Source organism: Heterodontus francisci, chromosome 29 (genome assembly GCF_036365525.1).
Source record: "Heterodontus francisci isolate sHetFra1 chromosome 29, sHetFra1.hap1, whole genome shotgun sequence".
In the NCBI taxonomy this organism is placed as follows: Eukaryota; Metazoa; Chordata; class Chondrichthyes; order Heterodontiformes; family Heterodontidae; genus Heterodontus; species Heterodontus francisci.
The window spans coordinates 28,521,519-28,545,994 of record NC_090399.1 but is presented as its reverse complement, the minus strand read 5'-3'; the positions used below and the strand labels follow the sequence as shown (position 1 = coordinate 28,545,994).

Sequence of the window (24,476 nt, the reverse complement as noted above, 5' to 3'; positions counted from 1 at the left end):
TGGTCACCTTGTAGCCATGTCTCTGTAATGGCTATCAGCTCATACATATTCATTTCTATTTCAGCTGACAATTCATCCTTTTTGTTATGACTGCTATGGGCATTCAGATACAGAGCCTTTAGTCTGTCTTTTTACTATTTTTGCAAACTCTGGACCTACCTGCTGGCCCACATTTCAAGATGAAGCATCAAACTGAATCGTTCCCTCTGCCACGTCACACGGGGAAGTGACAGGCTTTGGGACCAGCTCCATCCCTGAGCTGCGTCTTCCCGCGGTCCGGAGACAGGGAAGGTGATGACATCATCACGCAAGCAGCATCACAGCGGCACCATCAAGCACCGGCCCTGTTTCTCCCCCTCCCTCCACCCCTCCCCCGCCCCACTGTGTCCCGGGTGTGCTCACTCTTGCTAGGGGAATGTCCCTTCTTCCAGCCCAGACAACATCTCACATTTAGACAACACATTTAACTTAGTGAAATGTTCCTCAAAGCTTCACAGGAGCTGTAATCAGACAAAAACTCAACAGGACCATATACATTCCATAGCTCCAAGACTAGGTCAGAGGCTGGGAATCCTGTGGTGAGTAACTCACCTCCTGACTCCCCAATACCTGTCCACTATCTACAAGGCACAAGTCAGGAGTGTGATGGAATACTCTCCACTTGCTTGGATGAGTGCAGCGCCAACAACACTCAAGAAGCTCGACACCATCCAGGACAAAGCAGCCCGCTTGATTGGCACCCCATCCACAAACATTCACTCCCTCCACCACCGACGCACAGTGGCAGCAGTGTGTACCATCTACAAGATGCACTGCAGCAACGCACCAAGGCTCCTTAGACAGCACCTTCCAAACCCGCGACCTCTACCACCTAGAAGGACAAGGGCAGCAAATGCATGGCAACACCACCACCTGCAAGTTCCCCTCCGAGTCACACACCATCCTGACTTGGAACTATATCACCGTTCCTTCACTGTCGCTGGGTTAAAATCCTGGAACTCCCTGGCGCTTAAAACCTACCTCTTCAAACAAGCTTTTGGTTGCCTGGTCAAACGTCTTCTTATGGGGCTCAGAGTCAATTTTGTTTCTGATAATTGCTCCTGTGAAGCACATTGGGAGGTTAGTACTTCAGTCAAGGTGCTATACAAATGCAGGCCTTTGTTGTCACATTGGATTTGATTCACCTGAACCTTCACTGCTGTTCTGTCAGGAGTTTGGAGTCAGTGTGTGTGCCGACACTGCCACCTGCTGGACATTGTGCAGCGCTGCTCACAGGCCTGTTAAAGTTGCGCTTGAGCCTTTCAAACTGCACTGAGAAACCAGCCACACTGCAGATCATCACCCACCGTCCACCGCACTCCTGGTACCAGTCTTTCAGTCAGATAATTCACCTTTTAAAAATAAAGGAATTGCAGCTGAATTAAAAGTTGTCCGCAAGTTGTGGGTTCAATCCCCACTCCAGAGGCGTCAGCACAAAATCCAGGCTGACACTCCCAGTGCAGCACTGAGGGAGTGCGGCACTGTCAGAAGTGTCGTCTTTCAGGCGAGGCATTAAACCGAGGCCCCGTCTGCCTTCTCGGGTGGATATTAAATATCTTTCGGCCGTTATTTGGAAGAAGAGGAGGGGCGTTCTCCCCAGTGTCCGGGCCAATATTGCTCCCTTAACCACCATCGCAGAAACCGATTATCTGGTCATTAGCCCATTGCTGTTTGTGGGATCTTGCTGTGCACAAACTGTCTGCCGCGGTTTGCTACATCACAGCAGCGACCAGACTTCAAAAGTGCTTCGTTGGCTGTAAAGCGCTTTGGGAGGTTCTGAGGTTGTGAAAGGCGCGAGACAGATGCAAGTTCTTTTCCGTCAAGCTCTGCCAGGCTGTGCACTGCACCCACCGATGTTTAGCGAGCCTTCGCGAAATTAAGTACAGACGCCAACTTCCCATATTTCGAGACGAGGCGTCAGATTGTAAACTGAATCATTCCCTCTGCCACGTCACACGGGGAAGCGACAGTCTTTGGGACCAGCTCCATCCCTGAGCTGCGTCTTCCCGCGGTCCGGAGACAGGGAAGGTGATGACATCATCACGCAAGCAGCATCATCAGCGGCACCATCCAGCACCGGCCCTGTTTCAAGATATTATCTATTTTCAAGATATTAAGGGGAATCCATAGGGTTGATAGAGAGAATCTATCTCTGCTAATTGGGGAGTCCCGGTGCGTAGACTAAAAATTAGAGTCAGGCCTTTCAGGCGCGACATCAGGAAGCACTTCTACACACAAAGGGTGTTAGAAGTCTGGAAATCTCTTCCGCAAATGGCAACTGAGGGTATTGTCATGCACGGAAGGAGCTGTGATGAAATAAACAATGAAATGGAAGAATTATGAATTTTTAAAGAAGGTCAACTGTTCAACGAAATCACAAGAACATGGACACTTGCACCACAGTCAAAATTGGGTAGTGGTCACGTGACCCCTCCTGTAAATGCTCAAACCTGTCTACAAGGATGGAACTCGTCAACCTCATCTGAAATAGTTCTGGGGAAAATCCCTTTGAAACTGAAGAGAACACTATCGCATATTAATGACTCTATCGATATGAATGAACTAACAAAGGATTATGGAGACAGACAGACTCACAGCCCAAAACAAAATTGAATAGGTGTGAAATAGAACCATGTTAATACAATGGTCCCCATTCAGACATCAATCGATAGTCATGGTCTCCACAACCTGGTCCATTGTGTGGTCACACCAGGGGAGAGGGCTATGTAATTCTTAACAGAACCTCTAATGTGATGAATTTTTACCTTAAAAAGGTAAGCCTTTGGAGACAGGGTGAGATCAAGCCAACATCTCCAGAAAGCAGTCCATCCAGGGCCAGTGAAAGAGATCCAACCAAGCAAGGAAGAAGCCCCGCTGCTAATTCTAAACTTCAACTTACTGCGGCAGTGAACTTAAAGCGACCACCACCTCCAATCTGAGGTTTTAACCACCAGAAAATCTACAACACCTCGACAAGTTCAAGACTACAAATACCTAGGCCTGCACCTTTAAAACAGACTGTCCTCCTGAGAAAATTCAACAGGTTTCCCGTAAACCATGAACACCCACCTCACTTTGAGCTACATCCTACCCTTTTCCCACTATCTATCTATTCTTGTGTATGCGTGTATGAGTGAATGTGTGCGTGGGTGAGGTTGCAATCATTTTGGGAATTGTGTAAAAATAAATCTTTTTTTTTATAACCAATGAGGAAACCATTCATTTGTCTGTTTATTTGACCATAAAAGGCACTCAGGGACTAATTCATCATTTTTAACAAAATATGATGGTGGTCAGTTGGGAGGTGAACAGTGAGAACCACCCACACACCTTACCACCTGTCTGTAACACTATGTTGAGTGTTAATTTTACATCTGAGATTGAGAGACTTTTGTTATGAAAAAGTAACACCACCATCTGCAAGTTCCCCTCAAAGCCACACACCATCCTGGCTTGGAAATATTTCACCGTTCCTTCACTATCATTGGGTGAAACTCCCTCCCTAACAGCATTGTGGGTGTACCGACACCCCATGGACTGCAGCAGTTCACGAAGATGGCTCACCAACACCTACTCGAGGGAAATTAGGGATGGGCAATAAATGCTGGCCTGGCAACAATGCTTGCATTCCAAGAATTGATTTTGAAAAATCAACACCACACCACGAAAGAAGATATTGGGACATGTGGTCAAAACCTCGGTAAAATAAGTAGGCTTTGAGGAGTAACGTAAGGAACGAGGGAGAGGTTTATAAAGGGAATTCCAGAGAGTAGGCCGCAGGCAATAGAAGGCACAGCTGCCAATAGTGGAGTGAAGGGAGTTGCGAGATACACAAGAGGCACAAGACAGTTCTTCATGGCGTGAGAGTTTGAAGAGAAAGAGTACAGGAGGGTGAGAGTAGTGGGGAGTGAGGGTACCGGGGGAGGTGTGAGAGTACCGGGGAGTCCAGGTACCGGAGAGTTGGGATACCAGGGAGTGAGGATACCGGGGATTGAGGGTACCGAGGGGTGAGGGGACTGGGAGTGAGAGTACTGGAGAGTGAGGGTACCGGAGAGTGAGGGTACCGGGGAGTGAGGGTACCGGGGAGTGAGGGTACCTGGGAGTGAGGATACCTGGGAGTGAGGATACAGGGGGTGAGGGTAAACATAGAAAATAGGAGCAGGAATAGGCCATTCGGCCCTTCGAGCCTGCTCTGCCATTCATTATGATCATGGCTGATCATCCAACTCAGTAACCTGTTCCCACTTTCGCCCCATATCCTTTGATCCCTTTAGACCCAAGAGCTATATCTAACTCCTTCTTGAAAACATACAATGTTTTGGCCTCAACTGTTTTCTGTGGTAGCGAATTCCACAGGCTCACCACTCTGGGTGAAGAAATTTCTCCTCATCTCAGTCCTGAAAGGTTTACCCCATATCCTTAGACTATGACCCCCTCATTCTGGACTCCCCCACCATCCTTCCTGCATCTACCCTGTCAAGTCCTGTTGGAATTTTACAGGTTTCTATGAGATCCCCCCTCACTCTTCTGAACTCCAGTGAATATAATTCTAACCGACTCAATCTCTCCTCATACGTCAGTCCCGCCATCCCAGGAATCAGTCTGGTAAACCTTCGCTGCACTCCCTCTATAGCAAGAACATCCTTCCTCAGATAAGGAGACCAAAACTGCACACAATATTCCAGGTGTGGCCTCACCAAGGCCCTGTATAATTGCAGCAAGACATCCCTGCTCCTGTACTCGAATCCTCTCGCTATGAAGGCCATCACACCATTTGCCTTTTTTACCACCTGTTGGACCTGCATGCTTACCTTCAGCGACTGGTCTGCGAGAACACCCAGGTCTCGCTGCATATTCCCCTCTCTCAGGTTATAGCCGTTCAGATAATAATCTGCCTTCCTGTTTTAGCTACCAAAGTGGATAATCTCACATTTATTCACATTATACTGCATCTGCCATGCATTAGCCCACTCACTCAACTGGTCCAAATCACCCTGAAGCCTCTCTGCATCCTCCTCACAACTCACCCTCCCACCCAGTTTTGTGTCATCTGCAAATTTGGAGATATTACATTTAGTTCCCTCATCTAAATCATTAATATATATTGTGAATAGCTGGGGTCCTAGCACCGATCCCTGCAGTACCTCACTAGTCACTGCCTGCCATTTGGAAAAAGACCCATTTATCCCTACTCTTTGTTTCCTGTCCACCAACTAATTTTTTATCCATCGCAATACACTACTCCCAATTCCATGCGCTTTAATTTTACACGCTAATCTCTTATGTGGAACTTTGTCGAAAGCCTTCTGAAAGTCCAAATAAACCACATCCACTGGCTGCTTCTCATCAACTCTACTAGTTACATCCTTGAAGAATTCTAGTAGATTTGTCAAGCATGATTTCCCTTTCGTAAATCCATGCTGAATCTGCCCGATTCTACCACTGTTCTCCAAGTGCTCTGCTATAAAATCTTTGATAATGGACTCTAGAATTTTCCCCACTACCGACGTCAGGCTGACTGGTCTATAATTCCCTGCTTTCTCTCTACCTCCCTTTTTAAATTGTGGGGTTACATTAACTACCCTCCAATCTGTAGGAACTGTTCCAGAGTCTATAGAATCTTGGAAGATGACCACCAATGCAACCAATATTTCTAGGGCCACTTCCTCTGGGATGCATACCATCAGGCCCTGGGGATTTATCGGCCTTCAATCCCATCAATTTTCCCAACACCATTTCTCTACTTATATTGATTTCTTACCGGGGAGTGAGGGTACTGGGGAGCGAGGGTACAGGGAGTGAGGGTACCACGGCGTGAGGGGTACCAGGAGTGAGGCTACTGGAGAGTGATAGTACCAGGGAGAGAGGGTACTGTGTGTGAGGGTACTGGGAGTGAGGGTACTGGGAGTGAGGGTACTGAGGAGTGAAGGTACTGAGGAATAACGGTACAGGGAATGAGGTTACAGGGGAGTGAGGTACACGGAGTGAGGGTACTGGAGAGTGAGGGTACAGGGAGTGAGGGTACAGGGAGTGAGGGTACAGGGAGTGAGGGTACTGAGGAATGAGGGTACAGGGAGTGAGGCACCAGGGAGTGAGGCACCAGGGAGTGAGGGTACAGGGAGTGAGGGTACAGGGAGTGAGGCACCAGGGAGTGAGGCACCAGGGAGTGAGGGTACAGGGGATGAGGATGCAGGGAGTGAGGGTAGTGGGGAGTGAGGGTAGTGGGGAGTGAGGGTACTGTGGATTGAGGGTACAGGGACTAACGGTACAGGGGAGTGAGGGTACCTGAGAGTGATGAAACTGAGGAATGAGGGTACAGGAAATGAGGTTACAGGGGAGTGAGGGCACTGGGGAGTGAGGGTGTTGGGGAGTGAGGGTACCGGGGAGTGTGGGTACAGAGAGTGAGGGTACAGGGAGTGAGGGTACAGGGAGTGAGGGTACAGGGAGTGAGGGTACTGAGGAGTGAGGGTACAGGGAGTGAGGGTACAGGGTGTGAGGGTACAGGGTGTGAGGGTACAGGGAGTGAGGGTACAGGGAGTGAGGGTATCGGGGAGTGTCGGTACAGGGAGTGAGGGCACCGGGGAGTGAGGGCATCGGGGAGTGAGGGCATCGGGGAGTGAAAGTACAGGGGAGTGAAAGTACAGGGGAGTGAAAGTATAGGGGAGTGTGGGTACAGGGAGTGAGAATATCGGGGAGTGAGAATATCGGGGAGTGAGAATATCGGGGAGTGAGAGTACAGGGAATGTCGGTACGGGGAGTGAGGGTATCGGGGAGTGAGGGTATCGGGGAGAGAGGGTATCGGGGAGTGAGGGTACAGGGAGTGAGGGTACAGGGAGTGAGGGTACAGGGAGTGAGGGTATCGGGGATTGAAGGTACAGGGAGTGAGGGAACTGTGGAGTGAGGTTACGGGGAGTGAGGGTACAGGGAGTGAGGGTACAGGGAGTGAGGGTACGGGGAGTGAGGGTATTGGGGAGTGAGAGTATCAGGGAGTGAGGGTACAGGGAGTGAGGGTACAGGGAGTGAGGGTACAAGGAGTGAGGATACCGGGGAGTGAGAGTACAGGGAGTGAGGGTACAGGGAGTGAGGGTACAGGGAGTGAGGTTACAGGTAGTGAGGGTACAGGTAGTGAGGGTACAGGTAGTGAGGGTACCGGGGAGTGAGGATACCGGGGAGTGAGGATACCGGGGAGTGAGGGTACAAGGAGTGAGGGTACAAGGAGTGAGGGTACAAGGAGTGAGTTTACCGGGGAGTGAGGGTACAGGGAGTGAGTATACCGGGGAGTGAGGGTACAGGGAGTGAGGATACCAGGGAGTGAGGTTAACAGGGAGTGAGGGTACAGGGAGTGAGGGTACAGGGAGTGAGGGTACAGGGAGTGAGTATACCGGGGAGTGAGGGTACAGGGAGTGAGGATACCAGGGAGTGAGGTTAACAGGGAGTGAGGTTAACAGAGAGTGAGGGTACAGGGAGTGAGGGTACAAGGAGTGAGGGTACAAGGAGTGAGGGTACAAGGAGTGAGAATACCGGGGAGTGAGAGTACAGGGAGTGAGGGTACAGGGAGTGAGGGTAAAGGGAGTGAGGGTAAAGGGAGTGAGGTTAACAGGGCGTGAGGTTAACAGGGCGTGAGGGTACAGGGCGTGAGGGTACAGGGAGTGAGGGTACAGGGAGTGAGGGTACAGGGAGTGAGTTTACCGGGGAGTGAGGGTACAGGGAGTGAGTATACCGGGGAGTGAGGGTACAGGTTGTGAGGGTATCGGGGAGTGAGGATACCGGGGAGTGAGGATACCGGGGAGTGAGGGTGCAGGGAGTGAGGGTGCAGGGAGTGAGGATAACTGGGAGTGCGGATAACTGGGAGTGAGGGTACAGGGAGTGAAGGTACAGGGAGAGAGGATACCGGGGAGTGAGGATACAAGGAGTGAGTTTACCGGGGAGTGAGGGTACAGGGAGTGAGTATACCGGGGAGTGAGGGTACAGGTTGTGAAGGTATCAGGGGGTGAGGGTACCGGTGAGTGAGGGTACAGGGAGTGAGGGTACAGGGAGTGAGGGTACAGGTGAGTGAGGATACTGGTGAGTGAGGATACTGGTGAGTGAGGGTACAGGGTGTGAGGGCATCAGGGGGTGAGGGTACAGGGAGTGAGGGTACAGGGAGTGAGGGTACAGGGAGTGAGGATACTGGTGAGTGAGGGTACAGGGTGTGAGGGTACAGGGTGTGAGGGTATCAGGGAGTGAGGGTACAGGGAGTGAGGGTATCAGGGGGTGACATTATAGACGATAATGGTCGGGGTTACTGGTGAGTGAGTCTGGATATTTGTCTCTGTTTGCTGTGTGTGTTACTGCCTCTTACCCACCCAGTGCTGCTGCTCCCTGTCCTGTTAGATTTTAATGATACATTGGTGTGTGTGGCCAGCTCCCTCTGTCAGGCACAGCGGGATTGTTTAGAGGCAGCCGGCTCTCTCCACCCTATGGGGTGCGGCGATCCGCGAACGATCTTCTCCAACAGCCTCCGCTACGCTATTACAGCCAGCGATGGGCTCACTGCTGAGGGCAGGAGACAGGGTCTGTGACACGCCCTGTTTGAAACCCAGCTCTGAAATACTGAGGCAGTTCTCCGTCAGTAACAGCAGATGCATGGGTTTCCCACAGGAACACTGCCAGCCGTCGCTTTTCGCTTTTTGTCCGGGATTCACTGGGAGAACCCTTACAGAACTGGAAGGCCAGAATCCAGCTTGCAGCCTCCTGTTGCCCTGAAGTGGGCGTGTATTCAGCTGCATTCAGAAGACTTGAGGTGTGATCCATTCGAAATGCTTAATATTAGCAGGGTTTGGGGAGGGAGCAGAGGAGATTTACTCAAATGATGAGAGAGTTCAATTACACGGAGAAGCTGGGTCATTCTTACAGCAAGAGAAGGTTAAGAGGAGATTTGATGGAGAGGTTGAAAATGAGAAATGTTTTGAGAGTGCGACTGAGGAGAAACTGTTTCCAGGAGCAGAAGGGTCAGTTACCGGAGGACACAGGTTTCAGATGACTGCCAAAAAGACCCAGAGGTGACAGGAGGAAACATCTACACAGCGGGTTGTTGTGATCTGGAGTGCAGGCCCTGAAAGCAGATTCCATAATGACTCTCAAAAGGGAATCGGATAAATACCGGAAGCCAGAAAAATTAACAGGACTCTGGGGTGTGGGATTAATTAGATCGCTCCTTTCATAGAGCCAGTACAGCCACGATGGGCTGAATGGTCTCCCTCTGTCAATCTACACATAGATAGGAACTGGGGAAATCAGCATATCCATAAAATGAGAGCTGGGGCATTCAGGGACTCTGTCAGGGAGCACTTCTTCACACACAAAGGGGAGTCGAAATCTGGAATTCTCTCCCCCAAAAAAGACTCCGAGGTTGAGGGGGAGGGGATGGGCCGCTGGGGGGAGTCAAGTGAAAACTTTCGAAGGTGAGGCGGATCGATTTTTGCCAGGCGAAGGGGATTGAGGGCTGTGTGCGGTCACTGAACGGTGCAACAGAGTGCAGGGGTTGAATGGCCTGTTCCTTAGCAGCCCTGGTGGCGTGTGGAAGCTCAATGCAGTGAGTGAGAGAGTGAGGCGGACCGGGAGAGTCTCAGGCTCCCACTGCTTCTCAATGCACTGGCACCTGGGGCAATACTGGGCTCAGGATGCTGGCCCCCTGCTCTGTGAGGTGATCACAGCTGATGGGGCGGGGTGTCAGTGGGAGCTAGTCGAGGGCGAGGTGGGTGGGGGGGGGGGGGGGGCGGGGGAGGGGAAGGGGAGGACCTGCAGCAGGAAAAGCTCCGATTAATCTGCCAATTTCCGACTCCTGCTGGACACTACCCAGAGACTCCCTCCCACCCGTCCTGGGCAGCTGGAGTGCGGAGAACACAAGAACACAAGAAATTGGAACAGGAGTCGACCATATGGCCCATCGAGCCTGCTCCACCATTCAATATGGTCATGGCTGATCTGAGGCTTCAACACCACATTCCCACCAGCTCCCCATATTGTCCGATTCCCTGAGAAACAAAAAAATCTGTCTATCCCGGCCATAAATGTATTCAACGAAAGAGCAGCCATTACCCTCTGGCAAAGGGAATTCCAAAGATTCACAGCACTTTACAAAGAACAAAGTACAAAGAACAGTACAGCACAGAAACAGGCCATTCGGCCCTCCAAGCCTGCACCGATCTTGATGTCTGTCTAAACTAAAACCTTCTGCACTTCCGGGGACCGTATCCCTCTATTCCCATCCTATTCATGTATTTGTCAAGATGCCTCTTAAATGTCGCTATCGTACCTGCTTCCACCACCTCCCCCGGCAGCAAGTTCCAGGCACTCACCACCCTCTGTGTAAAAAACCTGCCTCGCACATCCCCTCTAAACTTTGCCCCTCGCACCTTAAACCTATGTCCCCTAGTAACTGACTCTTCCACCCTGGGAAAAAGCTTCTGACTATCCACTCTGTCCATGCCACTCAAAACTTTGTAAACCTCTATCAGGTCGCCCCTCCACCTCCGTAGTTCCAGTGAAAACAATCCGAGTTTTTCCAACCTCTCCTCATAGCTAATGCCCTCCAGACCAGGCAACATCCTGGTAAACCTTCTCTGTACCCTCTCCAAAGCCTCCACGTCCTTCTGGTAGTGTGGCGACCAGAATTGCACACAATATTCTAAGTGTGGCCAAACTAAGGTTCGGTACAGCTGCAGCATGACTTGCCAATTTTTATACTCTGTGCCCCGACCAATGAAGGCAAGCATGCCGTATGCCTTCTTGACTACCTTATCCACCTGCGTTGCCACTTTCAGTGACCTGTGGACCTGTACGCTCAGATCTCTCTGCCTGTCAATACTCCTAAGGGTTCTGCCATTTACTGCATACTCTAAGTGAAGTAATTTCTCCTCATCTATGTCCTAAATGATCCGCCCCTTATCCTGAGACTGTGTTCCCGTGTTTTAGATTCCCCGAGCAGCAGAAACAATCTCTCAGTGTCTACCCTATGCAGCCTCTTCAGAATCTTGTATGTTTCAACGAGATCGCCTCTCATTCCACCAAACTCCAGAGCGTATAGGTCCAATTTACTCAGCCTCCCATCATAAGACAGCCCCCTCATCCCAGGGACCAATTTAGTGATCCTTCTCTGTACCGCCTCCAATGCATGTGGATCCTTTCTTAAATGTGGAGCCCAACACTGCACCCAGTACTCCAGATGTCGCACCACACCATGTACAATTGTAGCAAGACTTCTTTATTCCTGCATTCTTGTATTTCAATCCACTTTGCAATAAAGGCTGACAAGCCATTTGCCTTCCTAATTGCTTACTGTACTGACGTGTTAGCTTTCTGCATTCCTTGTACAGACACACCCATGTCTCTTTGAACGTCGACACTTCCAAGTTTCACACCTTTGAAAAAATATTCTCCTCTTGTATTCTTACGACCAAAGTGAAAAACATCACACTGAGTGTGGGAGAGAGAGAGACGCGCCACGGGGTACACAGTCACGGGTGGGCAAACAACCAGCCGCCGGGGCAGAAGGCAAAGGGCGGGCGGGTGGCAGCCCATGACGGTCCAGTGAGCTATCAGATGCTCACATCACCCAGGAAAGGACAACGATTCCAGCAGATATGAAGTCAGGTTTACTGATGAGTCACTTGCAGCACAAACACTGACCACCCCCCCCCCCCGCCCCCCACCCCAGTAAAATCTATCACACAAAATCGATCGTCTCTCAGCACAATCCCAGGGGAGGTATGAAGGGACATTATCTTCAGAATAACACACAGCACTGGACAGTAAAAGTGACCACACCAAACAATTCACAACCTCACATAAACCACAATCACCAACACCTCCCCCTGCCAATGCCAGTCACCAATGATGTGCTCAGTACTCACTGTGCGGAGGACGACTCACAGTCCTGTCAACTGAGGAGGAGAAAAAAACACTGTCAGGTCCAGAAACAAATAACAGCACAAAGAACAAACCAATATAACAATCAATCACACACTGCCCTTCTCCCTCCATCACACTCAGTCCCTCTCCCTCCATCACACACTGTCCCTCTCCCTCCATCACACTCAGTCCCTCTCCCTCCATCACACTCAGTCCCTCTCCCTCCATCACACTCTGTCACTCTCCCTCCATCACACTCAGTCCCTCTCCCTCCATCACACACTGTCCCTCTCCCTCCATCACACTCAGTCCCTCTCCCTCCATCACACTCAGTCCCTCTCCCTCCATCACACTCTGTCACTCTCCCTCCATCACAATCTGTCCCTCTCCCTCCATCACACACTGTCCCTCTCCCTCCATCACACTCAGTCCCTCTCCCTCCATCACACTCTGTCCCTCTCCCTCCATCACACACTGTCCCTCTCCCTCCATCACACTCAGTCCCTCTCCCTCCATCACACACTGTCCCTCTCCCTCCATCACACTCAGTCCCTCTCCCTCCATCACACTCAGTCCCTCTCCCTCCATCACACTCTGTCACTCTCCCTCCATCACACTCAGTCCCTCTCCCTCCATCACACACTGTCCCTCTCCCTCCATCACACTCTGTCACTCTCCCTCCATCACACACTGTCCCTCTCCCTCCATCACACACTGTCCCTCTCCCTCCATCACACACTGTCCCTCTCCCTCCATCACACTCAGTCCCTCTCCCTCCATCACACACTGTCCCTCTCCCTCCATCACACTCAGTCCCTCTCCCTCCATCACACACTGTCCCTCTCCCTCCATCACACTCTGTCCCTCTCCCTCCATAACACACTGTCCCTCTCCCTCCATCACACTCAGTCCCTCTCCCTCCATCAAACACTGTCCCTCTCCCTCCATCACACTCAGTCCCTCTCCCTCCATCACACTCAGTCCCTCTCCCTCCATCAAACACTGTCCCTCTCCCTCCATCACACTCTGTCGCTCTCCCTCCATCACACACTGTCCCTCTCCCTCCATCACACTCAGTCCCTCTCCCTCCATCACACACTGTCCCTCTCCCTCCATCACACTCTGTCCCTCTCCCTCCATCACACTCAGTCCCTCTCCCTCCATCAAACACTGTCCCTCTCCCTCCATCACACACTGTCCCTCTCCCTCCATCACACTCTGTCCCTCTCCCTCCATCAAACACTGTCCCTCTCCCTCCATCACACACTGTCCCTCTCCCTCCATCACACTCTGTCCCTCTCCCTCCATCACACACTGTCCCTCTCCCTCCATCACACTCAGTCCCTCTCCCTCCATCACACTCAGTCCCTCTCCCTCCATCACACACTGTCCCTCTCCCTCCATCACACTCTGTCCCTCTCCCTCCATCAAACACTGTCCCTCTCCCTCCATCACACACTGTCCCTCTCCCTCCATCACACTCTGTCCCTCTCCCTCCATCACACATTGTCCCTCTCCCTCCATCACACTCAGTCCTTCTCCCTCCATCACACTCAGTCCCTCTCCCTCCATCAAACACTGTCCCTCTCCCTCCATCACACTCTGTCGCTCTCCCTCCATCACACTCTGTCCCTCTCCCTCCATCACACTCAGTCCCTCTCCCTCCATCAAACACTGTCCCTCTCCCTCCATCACACTCAGTCCCTCTCCCTCCATCACACACTGTCCCTCTCCCTCCATCACACTCTGTCCCTCTCCCTCCATCACACACTGTCCCTCTCCCTCCATCACACTCTGTCACTCTCCCTCCATCACACTCAGTCCCTCTCCCTCCATCACACTCTGTCCCTCTCCCTCCATCACACACTGTCCCTCTCCCTCCATCACACTCTGTCCCTCTCTCTCCATCACACTCTGTCCCTCTCCCTCCATCACACACTGTCCCTCTCCCTCCATCACACTCTGTCCCTCTCCCTCCATCACACACTGTCCCTCTCCCTCCATCACACTCTGTCGCTCTCCCTCCATCACACTCAGTCCCTCTCCCTCCATCACACACTGTCCCTCTCCCTCCATCACACTCTGTCCCTCTCCCTCCATCAAACACTGTCCCTCTCCCTCCATCACACTCTGTCGCTCTCCCTCCATCACACTCAGTCCCTCTCCCTCCATCAAACACTGTCCCTCTCCCTCCATCACACTCTGTCCCTCTCCCTCCATCACACACTGTCCCTCTCCCTCCATCACACTCTGTCGCTCTCCCTCCATCACACTCAGTCCCTCTCCCTCCATCAAACACTGTCCCTCTCCCTCCATCACACTGTGTCCCTCTCCCTCCATCATACTCAGTCCCTCTCCCTCCATCACACTCAGTCCCTCTCCCTCCATCAAACACTGTCCCTCTCCCTCCATCACACACTGTCCCTCTCCCTCCATCACACTCTGTCCCTCTCCCTCCATCACACACTGTCCCTCTCCCTCCATCAAACACTGTCCCTCTCCCTCCATCACACACTGTCCCTCTCCCTCCATCACACTCTGTCCCTCTCCCTCCATCACACACTGTCCCTCTCCCTCCATCACACTCTGTCCCTCTCCCTCCATCACACACTGTCCCTCTCCCTCCATCACACACTGTCCCTCTCCCTCCATCACACTCTGTCCCTCTCCCTCCATCACACACTGTCCCTCTCCCTCCATCACACTCTGTCCCTCTCCCTCCATCACACACTGTCCCTCTCCCTCCATCACACACTGTCCCTCTCCCTCCATCACACTCTGTCCCTCTCCCTCCATCACACACTGTCCCTCTCCCTCCATCACACTCTGTCCCTCTCCCTCCATCACACTCTGTCCCTCTCCCTCCATTACACTCTGTCCCTCTCCCTCCATTACACTCTGTCCCTCTCCCTCCATCACACTCTGTCCCTCTACCTCCATCACACACTGTCCCTCTCCCTCCATCACACTCTGTCCCTCTCCCTCCATCACACACTGTCCCTCTCCCTCCATCACACTCTGTCCCTCTCTCTCCATCACACTCTGTCCCTCTCCCTCCATCACACACTGTCCCTCTCCCTCCATCACACTCTGTCCCTCTCCCTCCATTACACTCTGTCCCTCTCCCTCCATCACACACTGTCCCTCTCCCTCCATCACACTCTGCCCCTCTCCCTCCATCACACTCTGTCCCTCTCTCTCCATCACACTCTGTCCCTCTCCCTCCATCACACTCTGTCCCTCTCCCTCCATCACACACTGCCCTTCTCCCTCCATCACACTCTGTCCCTCTCCCTCCATCACACTCTGTCCCTCTCCCTCCATCACACACTGTCCCTCTCCCTCCATCAAACACTGTCCCTCTCCCTTGAACACACTCTGTCCCTCTCCCTCCATCACACTCTGTCCCTCTCCCTCCATCACACTCTGTCCCTCTCCCTCCATCACACACTGTCCCTCTCCCTCCATCACACACTGCCCTTCTCCCTCCATCACACTCTGTCCCTCTCCCTCCATCACACTCTGTCCCCCTCCCTCCATCACACTCTGTCCCCCTCCCTCCATCACACTCTGCCCTCTCCCTCCATCACACTCTGTCCCTCTCCCTCCATCACACTCTGTCCTTCTCCCTCCATCACACTCTGTCCTTCTCCCTCCATCACACACTGTCCCTCTCCCTCCATCACACTCAGTCCCTCTCTCTCCATCACACAATGTCGCTCTCCCTCCATCACACACTGTCCCTCTCCCTCCATCACATACTGTTCCTCTCCCTCCATCACACACTGTCCCTCTCCCTCCATCACACACTGTTCCTCTCCCTCCATCACATACTGTTCCTCTCCCTCCATCACACACTGTCCCTCTCCCTCCATCACACACTGTCCCTCTCCCTCCACCACACACTGTTCCTCTCCCTCCATCACACACTGTCCCTCTCCCTCCATCACATACTGTTCCTCTCCCTCCATCACACACTGTCCCTCTCCCTCCATCACACACTGTTCCTCTCCCTCCATCACATACTGTTCCTCTCCCTCCATCACACTCTGTCCCTCTCCCTCCATCACACTCTGTCCCTCTCCCTCCATCACACTCTGTCCTTCTCCCTCCATCACACTCTGTCCTTCTCCCTCCATCACACACTGTCCCTCTCCCTCCATCACACTCAGTCCCTCTCTCTCCATCACACTCAGTCCCTCTCCCTCCATCACACACTGTCCCTCTCCCTCCACCACACACTGTTCCTCTCCCTCCATCACACACTGTCCCTCTCCCTCCATCACATACTGTTCCTCTCCCTCCATCACACACTGTCCCTCTCCCTCCATCACACACTGTTCCTCTCCCTCCATCACATACTGTTCCTCTCCCTCCATCACACACTGTCCCTCTCCCTCCATCACACACTGTTCCTCTCCCTCCATCACATACAGTTCCTCTCCCTCCATCACACTCTGTCCCTCTCCCTCCATCACACTCTGTCCCTCTCCCTCCATCACACTCTGTCCTTCTCCCTCCATCACACTCTGTCCTTCTCCCTCCATCACACACTGTCCCTCTCCCTCCATCACACTCAGTCCCTCTCTCTCCATCACACACTGTCCCTCTCCCTCCATCACATACTGTTCCTCTCCCTCCACCACACACTGTCCCTCTCCCTCCATCACATACTGTTCCTCTCCCTCCATCACACACTGTCCCTCTCCCTCCATCACACACTGTTCCTCTCCCACCATCACACACTGTCCCTCTCCCTCCATCACATACTGTTCCTCTCCCTCCATCACACACTGTCCCTCTCCCTCCATCACACACTGTCCCTCTCCCTCCATCACACTCTGTCCCTCTCCCTCCATTACACTCTGTCCCTCTCCCTCCATCACACACTGTTCCTCTCCCTCCATCACACACTGTCCCTCTCCCTCCATCACACTCTGTCCCTCTCCCTCCATCACACACTGTTCCTCTCCCTCCATCACACACTGTCCCTCTCCCTCCATCACACACTGTTCCTCTCCCTCCATCACACACTGTTCCTCTCCCTCCATCACACACTGTCCCTCTCCCTCCATCACATACTGTTCCTCTCCCTCCATCACACACTGTCCCTCTCCCTCCATCACACACTGTCCCTCTCCCTCCATCACATACTGTTCCTCTCCCTCCACCACACACTGTCCCTCTCCCTCCATCACATACTGTTCCTCTCCCTCCACCACACACTGTCCCTCTCCCTCCATCACACACTGTCCCTCTCCCTCCATCACACACTGTTCCTCTCCCTCCATCACACACTGTTCCTCTCCCTCCATCACACACTGTCCCTCTCCCTCCATCACACACTGTTCCTCTCCCTCCATCACACACTGTTCCTCTCCCTCCATCACACACTGTCCCTCTCCCTCCATCACATACTGTTCCTCTCCCTCCATCACACACTGTCCCTCTCCCTCCATCACACACTGTCCCTCTCCCTCCATCACATACTGTTCCTCTCCCTCCACCACACACTGTTCCTCTCCCTCCATCACACACTGTCCCTCTCCCTCCATCACACACTGTTCCTCTCCCTCCATCACACACTGTCCCTCTCCCTCCATCACATACTGTTCCTCTCCCTCCATCACACACTGTCCCTCTCCCTCCATCACACACTGTCCCTCTCCCTCCATCACACACTGTTCCTCTCCCTCCATCACACACTGTCCCTCTCCCTCCATCACACTCTGTCCCTCTCCCTCCATCACACACTGTCCCTCTCCCTCCATCACACACTGTCCCTCTCCCTCCATCACACACTGTCCCTCTCCCTCCATCACACACTGTCCCTCTCCCTCCATCACACACTGTCCCTCTCCCTCCATCACACACTGTCCCTCTCCCTCCATCACACACTGTCCCTCTCCCTCCATCACACTCTGTCCCTCTCCCTCCATCACATACTGTTCCTCTCCCTCCATCACACTCTGTCCCTCTCCCTCCACCACACTCTGTTCCTCTCCCTCCATCACACACTGTCCCTCTCCCTCCATCACACTCTGTCCCTCTCCCTCCATCACACTCTGTCCCTCTCCCTCCACCACACACTGTCCCTCTCCCTCCATCACACTCTGTCCCTCTCCTCCACCACACTCTGTCCCTCTCCCTCCATCACACTCTGTCCCTCTCCCTCCATCACACACTGTCCCTCTCCCTCCACCACACTCTGTCCCTCTCCCTCCATCACACACTGTCCCTCTCCCTCGAACACACTCTGTCCCTCTCCCTCCATCACACACTGTCCCTCTCCCTCGAACACACTCTGTCCCTCTCCCTCCATCACACTCTGTCCCTCTCCCTCCATCACACTCTGTCCCTCTCCCTCCACCACACACTGTCCCTCTCCCTCCATCACACTCTGTCCCTCTCCCTCCACCACACTCTGTCCCTCTCCCTCCATCACACTCTGTCCCTCTCCCTCCATCACACACTGTCCCTCTCCCTCCACCACACTCTGTCCCTCTCCCTCCATCACACACTGTTCCTCTCCCTCCACCACACTCTGTCCCTCTCCCTCCATCACACTCTGTCCCTCTCCCTCCATCACATACTGTTCCTCTCCCTCCATCACACTCTGTTCCTCTCCCTCCATCACACACTGTCCCTCTCCCTCCACCACACTCTGTTCCTCTCCCTCCATCACACACTGTCCCTCTCCCTCCATCACACTCTGTCCCTCTCCCTCCATCACACTCTGTCCCTCTCCCTCCACCACACACTGTCCCTCTCCCTCCATCACACTCTGTCCCTCTCCCTCCACCACACTCTGTCCCTCTCCTTCCATCACACACTGTCCCTCTCCCTCCATCACACTCTGTCCCTCTCCCTCCACCACACTCTGTCCCTCTCCCTCCATCACACTCTGTCCCTCTCCCTCCATCACACTCTGTCCCTCTCCCTCCATCACACTCTGTCCCTCTCCCTCCATCACATACTGTTCCTCTCCCTCCATCACACTCTGTTCCTCTCCCTCCATCACACACTGTTCCTCTCCCTCCATCACACACTGTCCCTCTCCCTCAATCATTCACTGTCCCTCTCCCTCCATCACACTCTGTCCCTCTCCCTCCATCACACTCTGTCCCTCTCCCTCCATCACACTCTGTCCCTCTCCCTCCATCACACTCTGTCCCTCTCCCTCCATCACATACTGTTCCTCTCCCTCCATCACACTCTGTTCCTCTCCCTCCATCACACTCTGTCCCTCTCCCTCCATCACACACTGTCCCTCTCCCTCCATCACACACTGTTCCTCTCCCTCCACCACACACTGTCCCTCTCCCTCCATCACACTCTGTTCCTCTCCCTCCATCACACTCAGTCCCTCTCCCTCCATCACACACTGTTCCTCTCCCTCCATCACACACTGTCCCTCTCCCTCCATCACACTCTGTCCCTCTCCCTCCATCACACTCTGGCCCTCTCCCTCCATCACATACTGTTCCTCTCCCTCCATCACACTCTGTTCCTCTCCCTCCATCACACACTGTCCCTCTCCCTCCATCACACACTGTTCCTCTCCCTCCACCACACTCTGTTCCTCTCCCTCCATCACACACTGTCCCTCTCCCTCCACCACACTCTGTCCCTCTCCCTCCATCACACTCTGTCCCTCTCCCTCCACCACACTCTGTTCCTCTCCCTCCATCACACACTGTCCCTCTCCCTCCACCACACACTGTCCCTCTCCCTCCATCACACTCTGTCCCTCTCCCTCCACCACACTCTGTCCCTCTCCCTCCATCACACTCTGTCCCTCTCCCTCCATCACACACTGTCCCTCTCCCTCCATCACACTCTGTCCCTCTCCCTCCATCACACTCTGTCCCTCTCCCTCCATCACACACTGTCCCTCTCCCTCCACCACACTCTGTCCCTCTCCCTCCATCACACACTGTCCCTCTCCCTCCATCACACTCTGTCCCTCTCCCTCCACCACACACTGTCCCTCTCCCTCCATCACACTCTGTCCCTCTCCCTCCATCACACACTGTCCCTCTCCCTCCATCACACACTGTCCCTCTCCCTCCACCACACTCTGTCCCTCTCCCTCCATCACACACTGTCCCTCTCCCTCCATCACACTCTGTCCCTCTCCCTCCATCACACACTGTCCCTCTCCCTCCATCACACTCTGTCCCTCTCCCTCCACCACACACTGTCCCTCTCCCTCCATCACACTCTGTCCCTCTCCCTCCATCACACACTGTCCCTCTCCCTCCATCACACACTGTCCCTCTCCCTCCATCACACTCTGTCCCTCTCCCTCCATCACACTCTGTCCCTCTCCCTCCATCACACACTGTCCCTCTCCCTCCACCACACTCTGTCCCTCTCCCTCCATCACACACTGTCCCTCTCCCTCCATCACACTCTGTCCCTCTCCCTCCACCACACTCTGTCCCTCTCCCTCCATCACACACTGTCCCTCTCCCTCCATCACACTCTGTCCCTCTCCCTCCATCACACTCTGTCCCTCTCCCTCCATCACACACTGTTCCTCTCCCTCCATCACACTCTGTTCCTCTCCCTCCATCACACTCAGTCCCTCTCCCTCCATCACATACTGTTCCTCTCCCTCCATCACACACTGTTCCTCTCCCTCCATCACACTCTGTCCCTCTCCCTCCATCACACTCTGTCCCTCTCCCTCCATCACACTCTGTCCCTCTCCCTCCATCACACACTGTTCCTCTCCCTCCATCACACTCTGTCCCTCTCCCTCCATCACACACTGTCCCTCTCCCTCCATCACACACTGTTCCTCTCCCTCCATCACACTCTGTCCCTCTCCCTCCACCACACACTGTCCCTCTCCCTCCATCACACTCTGTCACTCTCCCTCCATCACACTCTGTTCCTCTCCCTCCATCACACTCTGTCCCTCTCCCTCCATCACACTCTGTCCCTCTCCCTCCATCACACACTGTCCCTCTCCCTCCATCACACACTGTTCCTCTCCCTCCATCACACTCTGTCCCTCTCCCTCCATCACACACTGTTCCTCTCCCTCCATCACACACTGTCCCTCTCCCTCCATCACACACTGTTCCTCTCCCTCCATCACACTCTGTCCCTCTCCCTCCATCACACTCTGTCCCTCTCCCTCCATCACACTCTGTCCCTCTCCCTCCATCACACACTGTTCCTCTCCCTCCATCACACTCTGTCCCTCTCCCTCCATCACACACTGTTCCTCTCCCTCCATCACACACTGTTCCTCTCCCTCCATCACACACTGTCCCTCTCCCTCCATCACACACTGTTCCTCTCCCTCCATCACACACTGTTCCTCTCCCTCCATCACACTCTGTCCTTCTCCCTCCATCACACACTGTTCCTCTCCCTCCATCACACACTGTCCCTCTCCCTCCATCACACACTGTCCCTCTCCCTCCATCACACACTGTCCCTCTCCCTCCATCACACACTGTTCCTCTCCCTCCATCACACACTGTTCCTCTCCCTCCATCACACACTGTCCCTCTCCCTCCATCACACACTGTTCCTCTCCCTCCATCACACTCTGTCCCTCTCCCTCCACCACACACTGTCCCTCTCCCTCCATCACACTCTGTCCCTCTCCCTCCATCACACACTGTTCCTCTCCCTCCATCACACTCTGTCCCTCTCCCTCCACCACACACTGTCCCTCTCCCTCCATCACACACTGTTCCTCTCCCTCCATCACACACTGTTCCTCTCCCTCCATCACACACTGTCCCTCTCCCTCCATCACACACTGTCCCTCTCCCTCCATCACACACTGTCCCTCTCCCTCCATCACATACTTTTCCTCTCCCTCCACCACACACTGTTCCTCTCCCTCCATCACACACTGTCCCTCTCCCTCCATCACACACTGTCCCTCTCCCTCCATCACACACTGTTCCTCTCCCTCCATCACACACTGTCCCTCTCCCTCCATCACATACTGTTCCTCTCCCTCCACCACACACTGTCCCTCTCCCTCCATCACACACTGTCCCTCTCCCTCCATCACACACTGTTCCTCTCCCTCCATCACATACTGTTCCTCTCCCTCCACCACACACTGTTCCTCTCCCTCCATCACACTCTGTCCCTCTCCCTCCATCACACACTGTCCCTCTCCCTCCATCACACACTGTCCCTCTCCCTCCATCACACACTGTTCCTCTCCCTCCATCACATACTGTTCCTCTCCCTCCATCACACTCTGTCACTCTCCCTCCATCACACACTGTCCCTCTCCCTCCATCACACACTGTCCCTCTCCCTCCATCACACACTGTCCCTCTCCCTCCATCACACACTGTTCCTCTCCCTCCATCACACACTGTCCCTCTCCCTCCATCACACACTGTTCCTCTCCCTCCATCACACACTGTCCCTCTCCCTCCATCACACACTGTCCCTCTCCCTCCATCACACACTGTCCCTCTCCCTCCATCACACACTGTTCCTCTCCCTCCATCACACACTGTTCCTCTCCCTCCATCACACTCTGTCCCTCTCCCTCCATCACACACTGTCCCTCTCCCTCCATCACACTCTGTCCCTCTCCCTCCATCACACACTGTTCCTCTCCCTCCATCACACACTGTTCCTCTCCCTCCATCACACTCTGTTCCTCTCCCTCCATCACACACTGTTCCTCTCCCTCCATCACACACTGTTCCTCTCCCTCCATCACACTCTGTCCCTCTCCCTCCATCACACACTGTCCCTCTCCCTCCATCACACACTGTTCCTCTCCCTCCATGACATACTGTTCCTCTCCCTCCATCACACTCTGTCACTCTCCCTCCATCACACACTGTCCCTCTCCCTCCATCACACACTGTCCCTCTCCCTCCATCACACACTGTCCCTCTCCCTCCATCACACACTGTTCCTCTCCCTCCATCACACACTGTCCCTCTCCCTCCACCACACACTGTTCCTCTCCCTCCATCACACACTGTCCCTCTCCCTCCATCACACACTGTTCCTCTCCCTCCATCACACACTGTCCCTCTCCCTCCACCACACACTGTTCCTCTCCCTCCATCACACACTGTCCCTCTCCCTCCATCACACACTGTCCCTCTCCCTCCATCACATACTGTTCCTCTCCCTCCATCACACTCTGTCACTCTCCCTCCATCACACACTGTCCCTCTCCCTCCATCACACACTGTCCCTCTCCCTCCACCACACACTGTTCCTCTCCCTCCATCATACACTGTCCCTCTCCCTCCATCACACTCTGTCCCTCTCCCTCCATCACACACTGTTCCTCTCCCTCCATCACACACTGTCCCTCTCCCTCCATCACACACTGTCCCTCTCCCTCCATCACACACTGTCCCTCTCCCTCCATCACACACTGTCCCTCTCCCTCCATCACACTCTGTTCCTCTCCCTCCATCACACTCTGTTCCTCTCCCTCCATCACATACTGTTCCTCTCCCTCCACCACACTCTGTTCCTCTCCCTCCATCACACACTGTCCCTCTCCCTCCATCACACACTGTCCCTCTCCCTCCATCATACTCTGTCCCTCTCCCTCCATCACACACTGTCCCTCTCCCTCCATCACACTCTGTTCCTCTCCCTCCATCACACTCTGTCCCTCTCCCTCCATCACACACTGTCCCTCTCCCTCCATCACACACTGTCCCTCTCCCTCCATCACACACTGTCCTTCTCCCTCCATCACACACTGTCCCTCTCCCTCCATCACACTCTGTCCCTCTCCCTCCATCACACACTGTCCCTCTCCCTCCATCACACTCTGTTCCTCTCCCTCCATCACACTCTGTCCCTCTCCCTCCACCACACACTGTCCCTCTCCCTCCATCACACTCTGTTCCTCTCCCTCCATCACACACTGTCCCTCTCCCTCCATCACACACTGTCCCTCTCCCTCCATCACACACTGTTCCTCTCCCTCCATCACACACTGTCCCTCTCCCTCCATCACATACTGTCCCTCTCCCTCCATCACACACTGTCCCTCTCCCTCCATCACACTCTGTTCCTCTCCCTCCACCACACACTGTCCCTCTCCCTCCATCACACACTGTCCCTCTCCCTCCATCACACTCAGTCCCTCTCCCTCCACCACACACTGTCCCTCTCCCTCCATCACACACTGTCCCTCTCCCTCCATCACACTCAGTCCCTCTCCCTCCACCACACACTGTCCCTCTCCCTCCATCACACACTGTCCCTCTCCCTCCATCACACACTGTCCCTCTCCCTCCATCACACTCAGTCCCTCTCCCTCCACCACACACTGTCCCTCTCCCTCCATCACACACTGTCCCTCTCCCTCCATCACACTCTGTTCCTCTCCCTCCACCACACACTGTCCCTCTCCCTCCATCACACTCTGTCCCTCTCCCTCCATCACACACTGTTCCTCTCCCTCCATCACACACTGTCCCTCTCCCTCCATCACACACTGTCCCTCTCCCTCCATCACACTCTGTCCCTCTCCCTCCATCACACACTGTCCCTCTCCCTCCATCACACAC

At 53.9% G+C, this 24,476-nt stretch overlaps 1 protein-coding gene across 1 annotated transcript in view; it reads right to left on the bottom strand.

Moving 5' to 3' along the window:
* gabbr1b (gamma-aminobutyric acid (GABA) B receptor, 1b) overlaps positions 1 to 24,476 on the bottom strand; it is a 586,011-nt gene that overhangs the window by 272,246 nt on the left and 289,289 nt on the right. Inside the window, 1 exon segment of the mRNA XM_068009633.1 lies at positions 11,934 to 11,963. Within this exon segment, the coding sequence (XP_067865734.1) occupies positions 11,934 to 11,963 (30 nt within the window).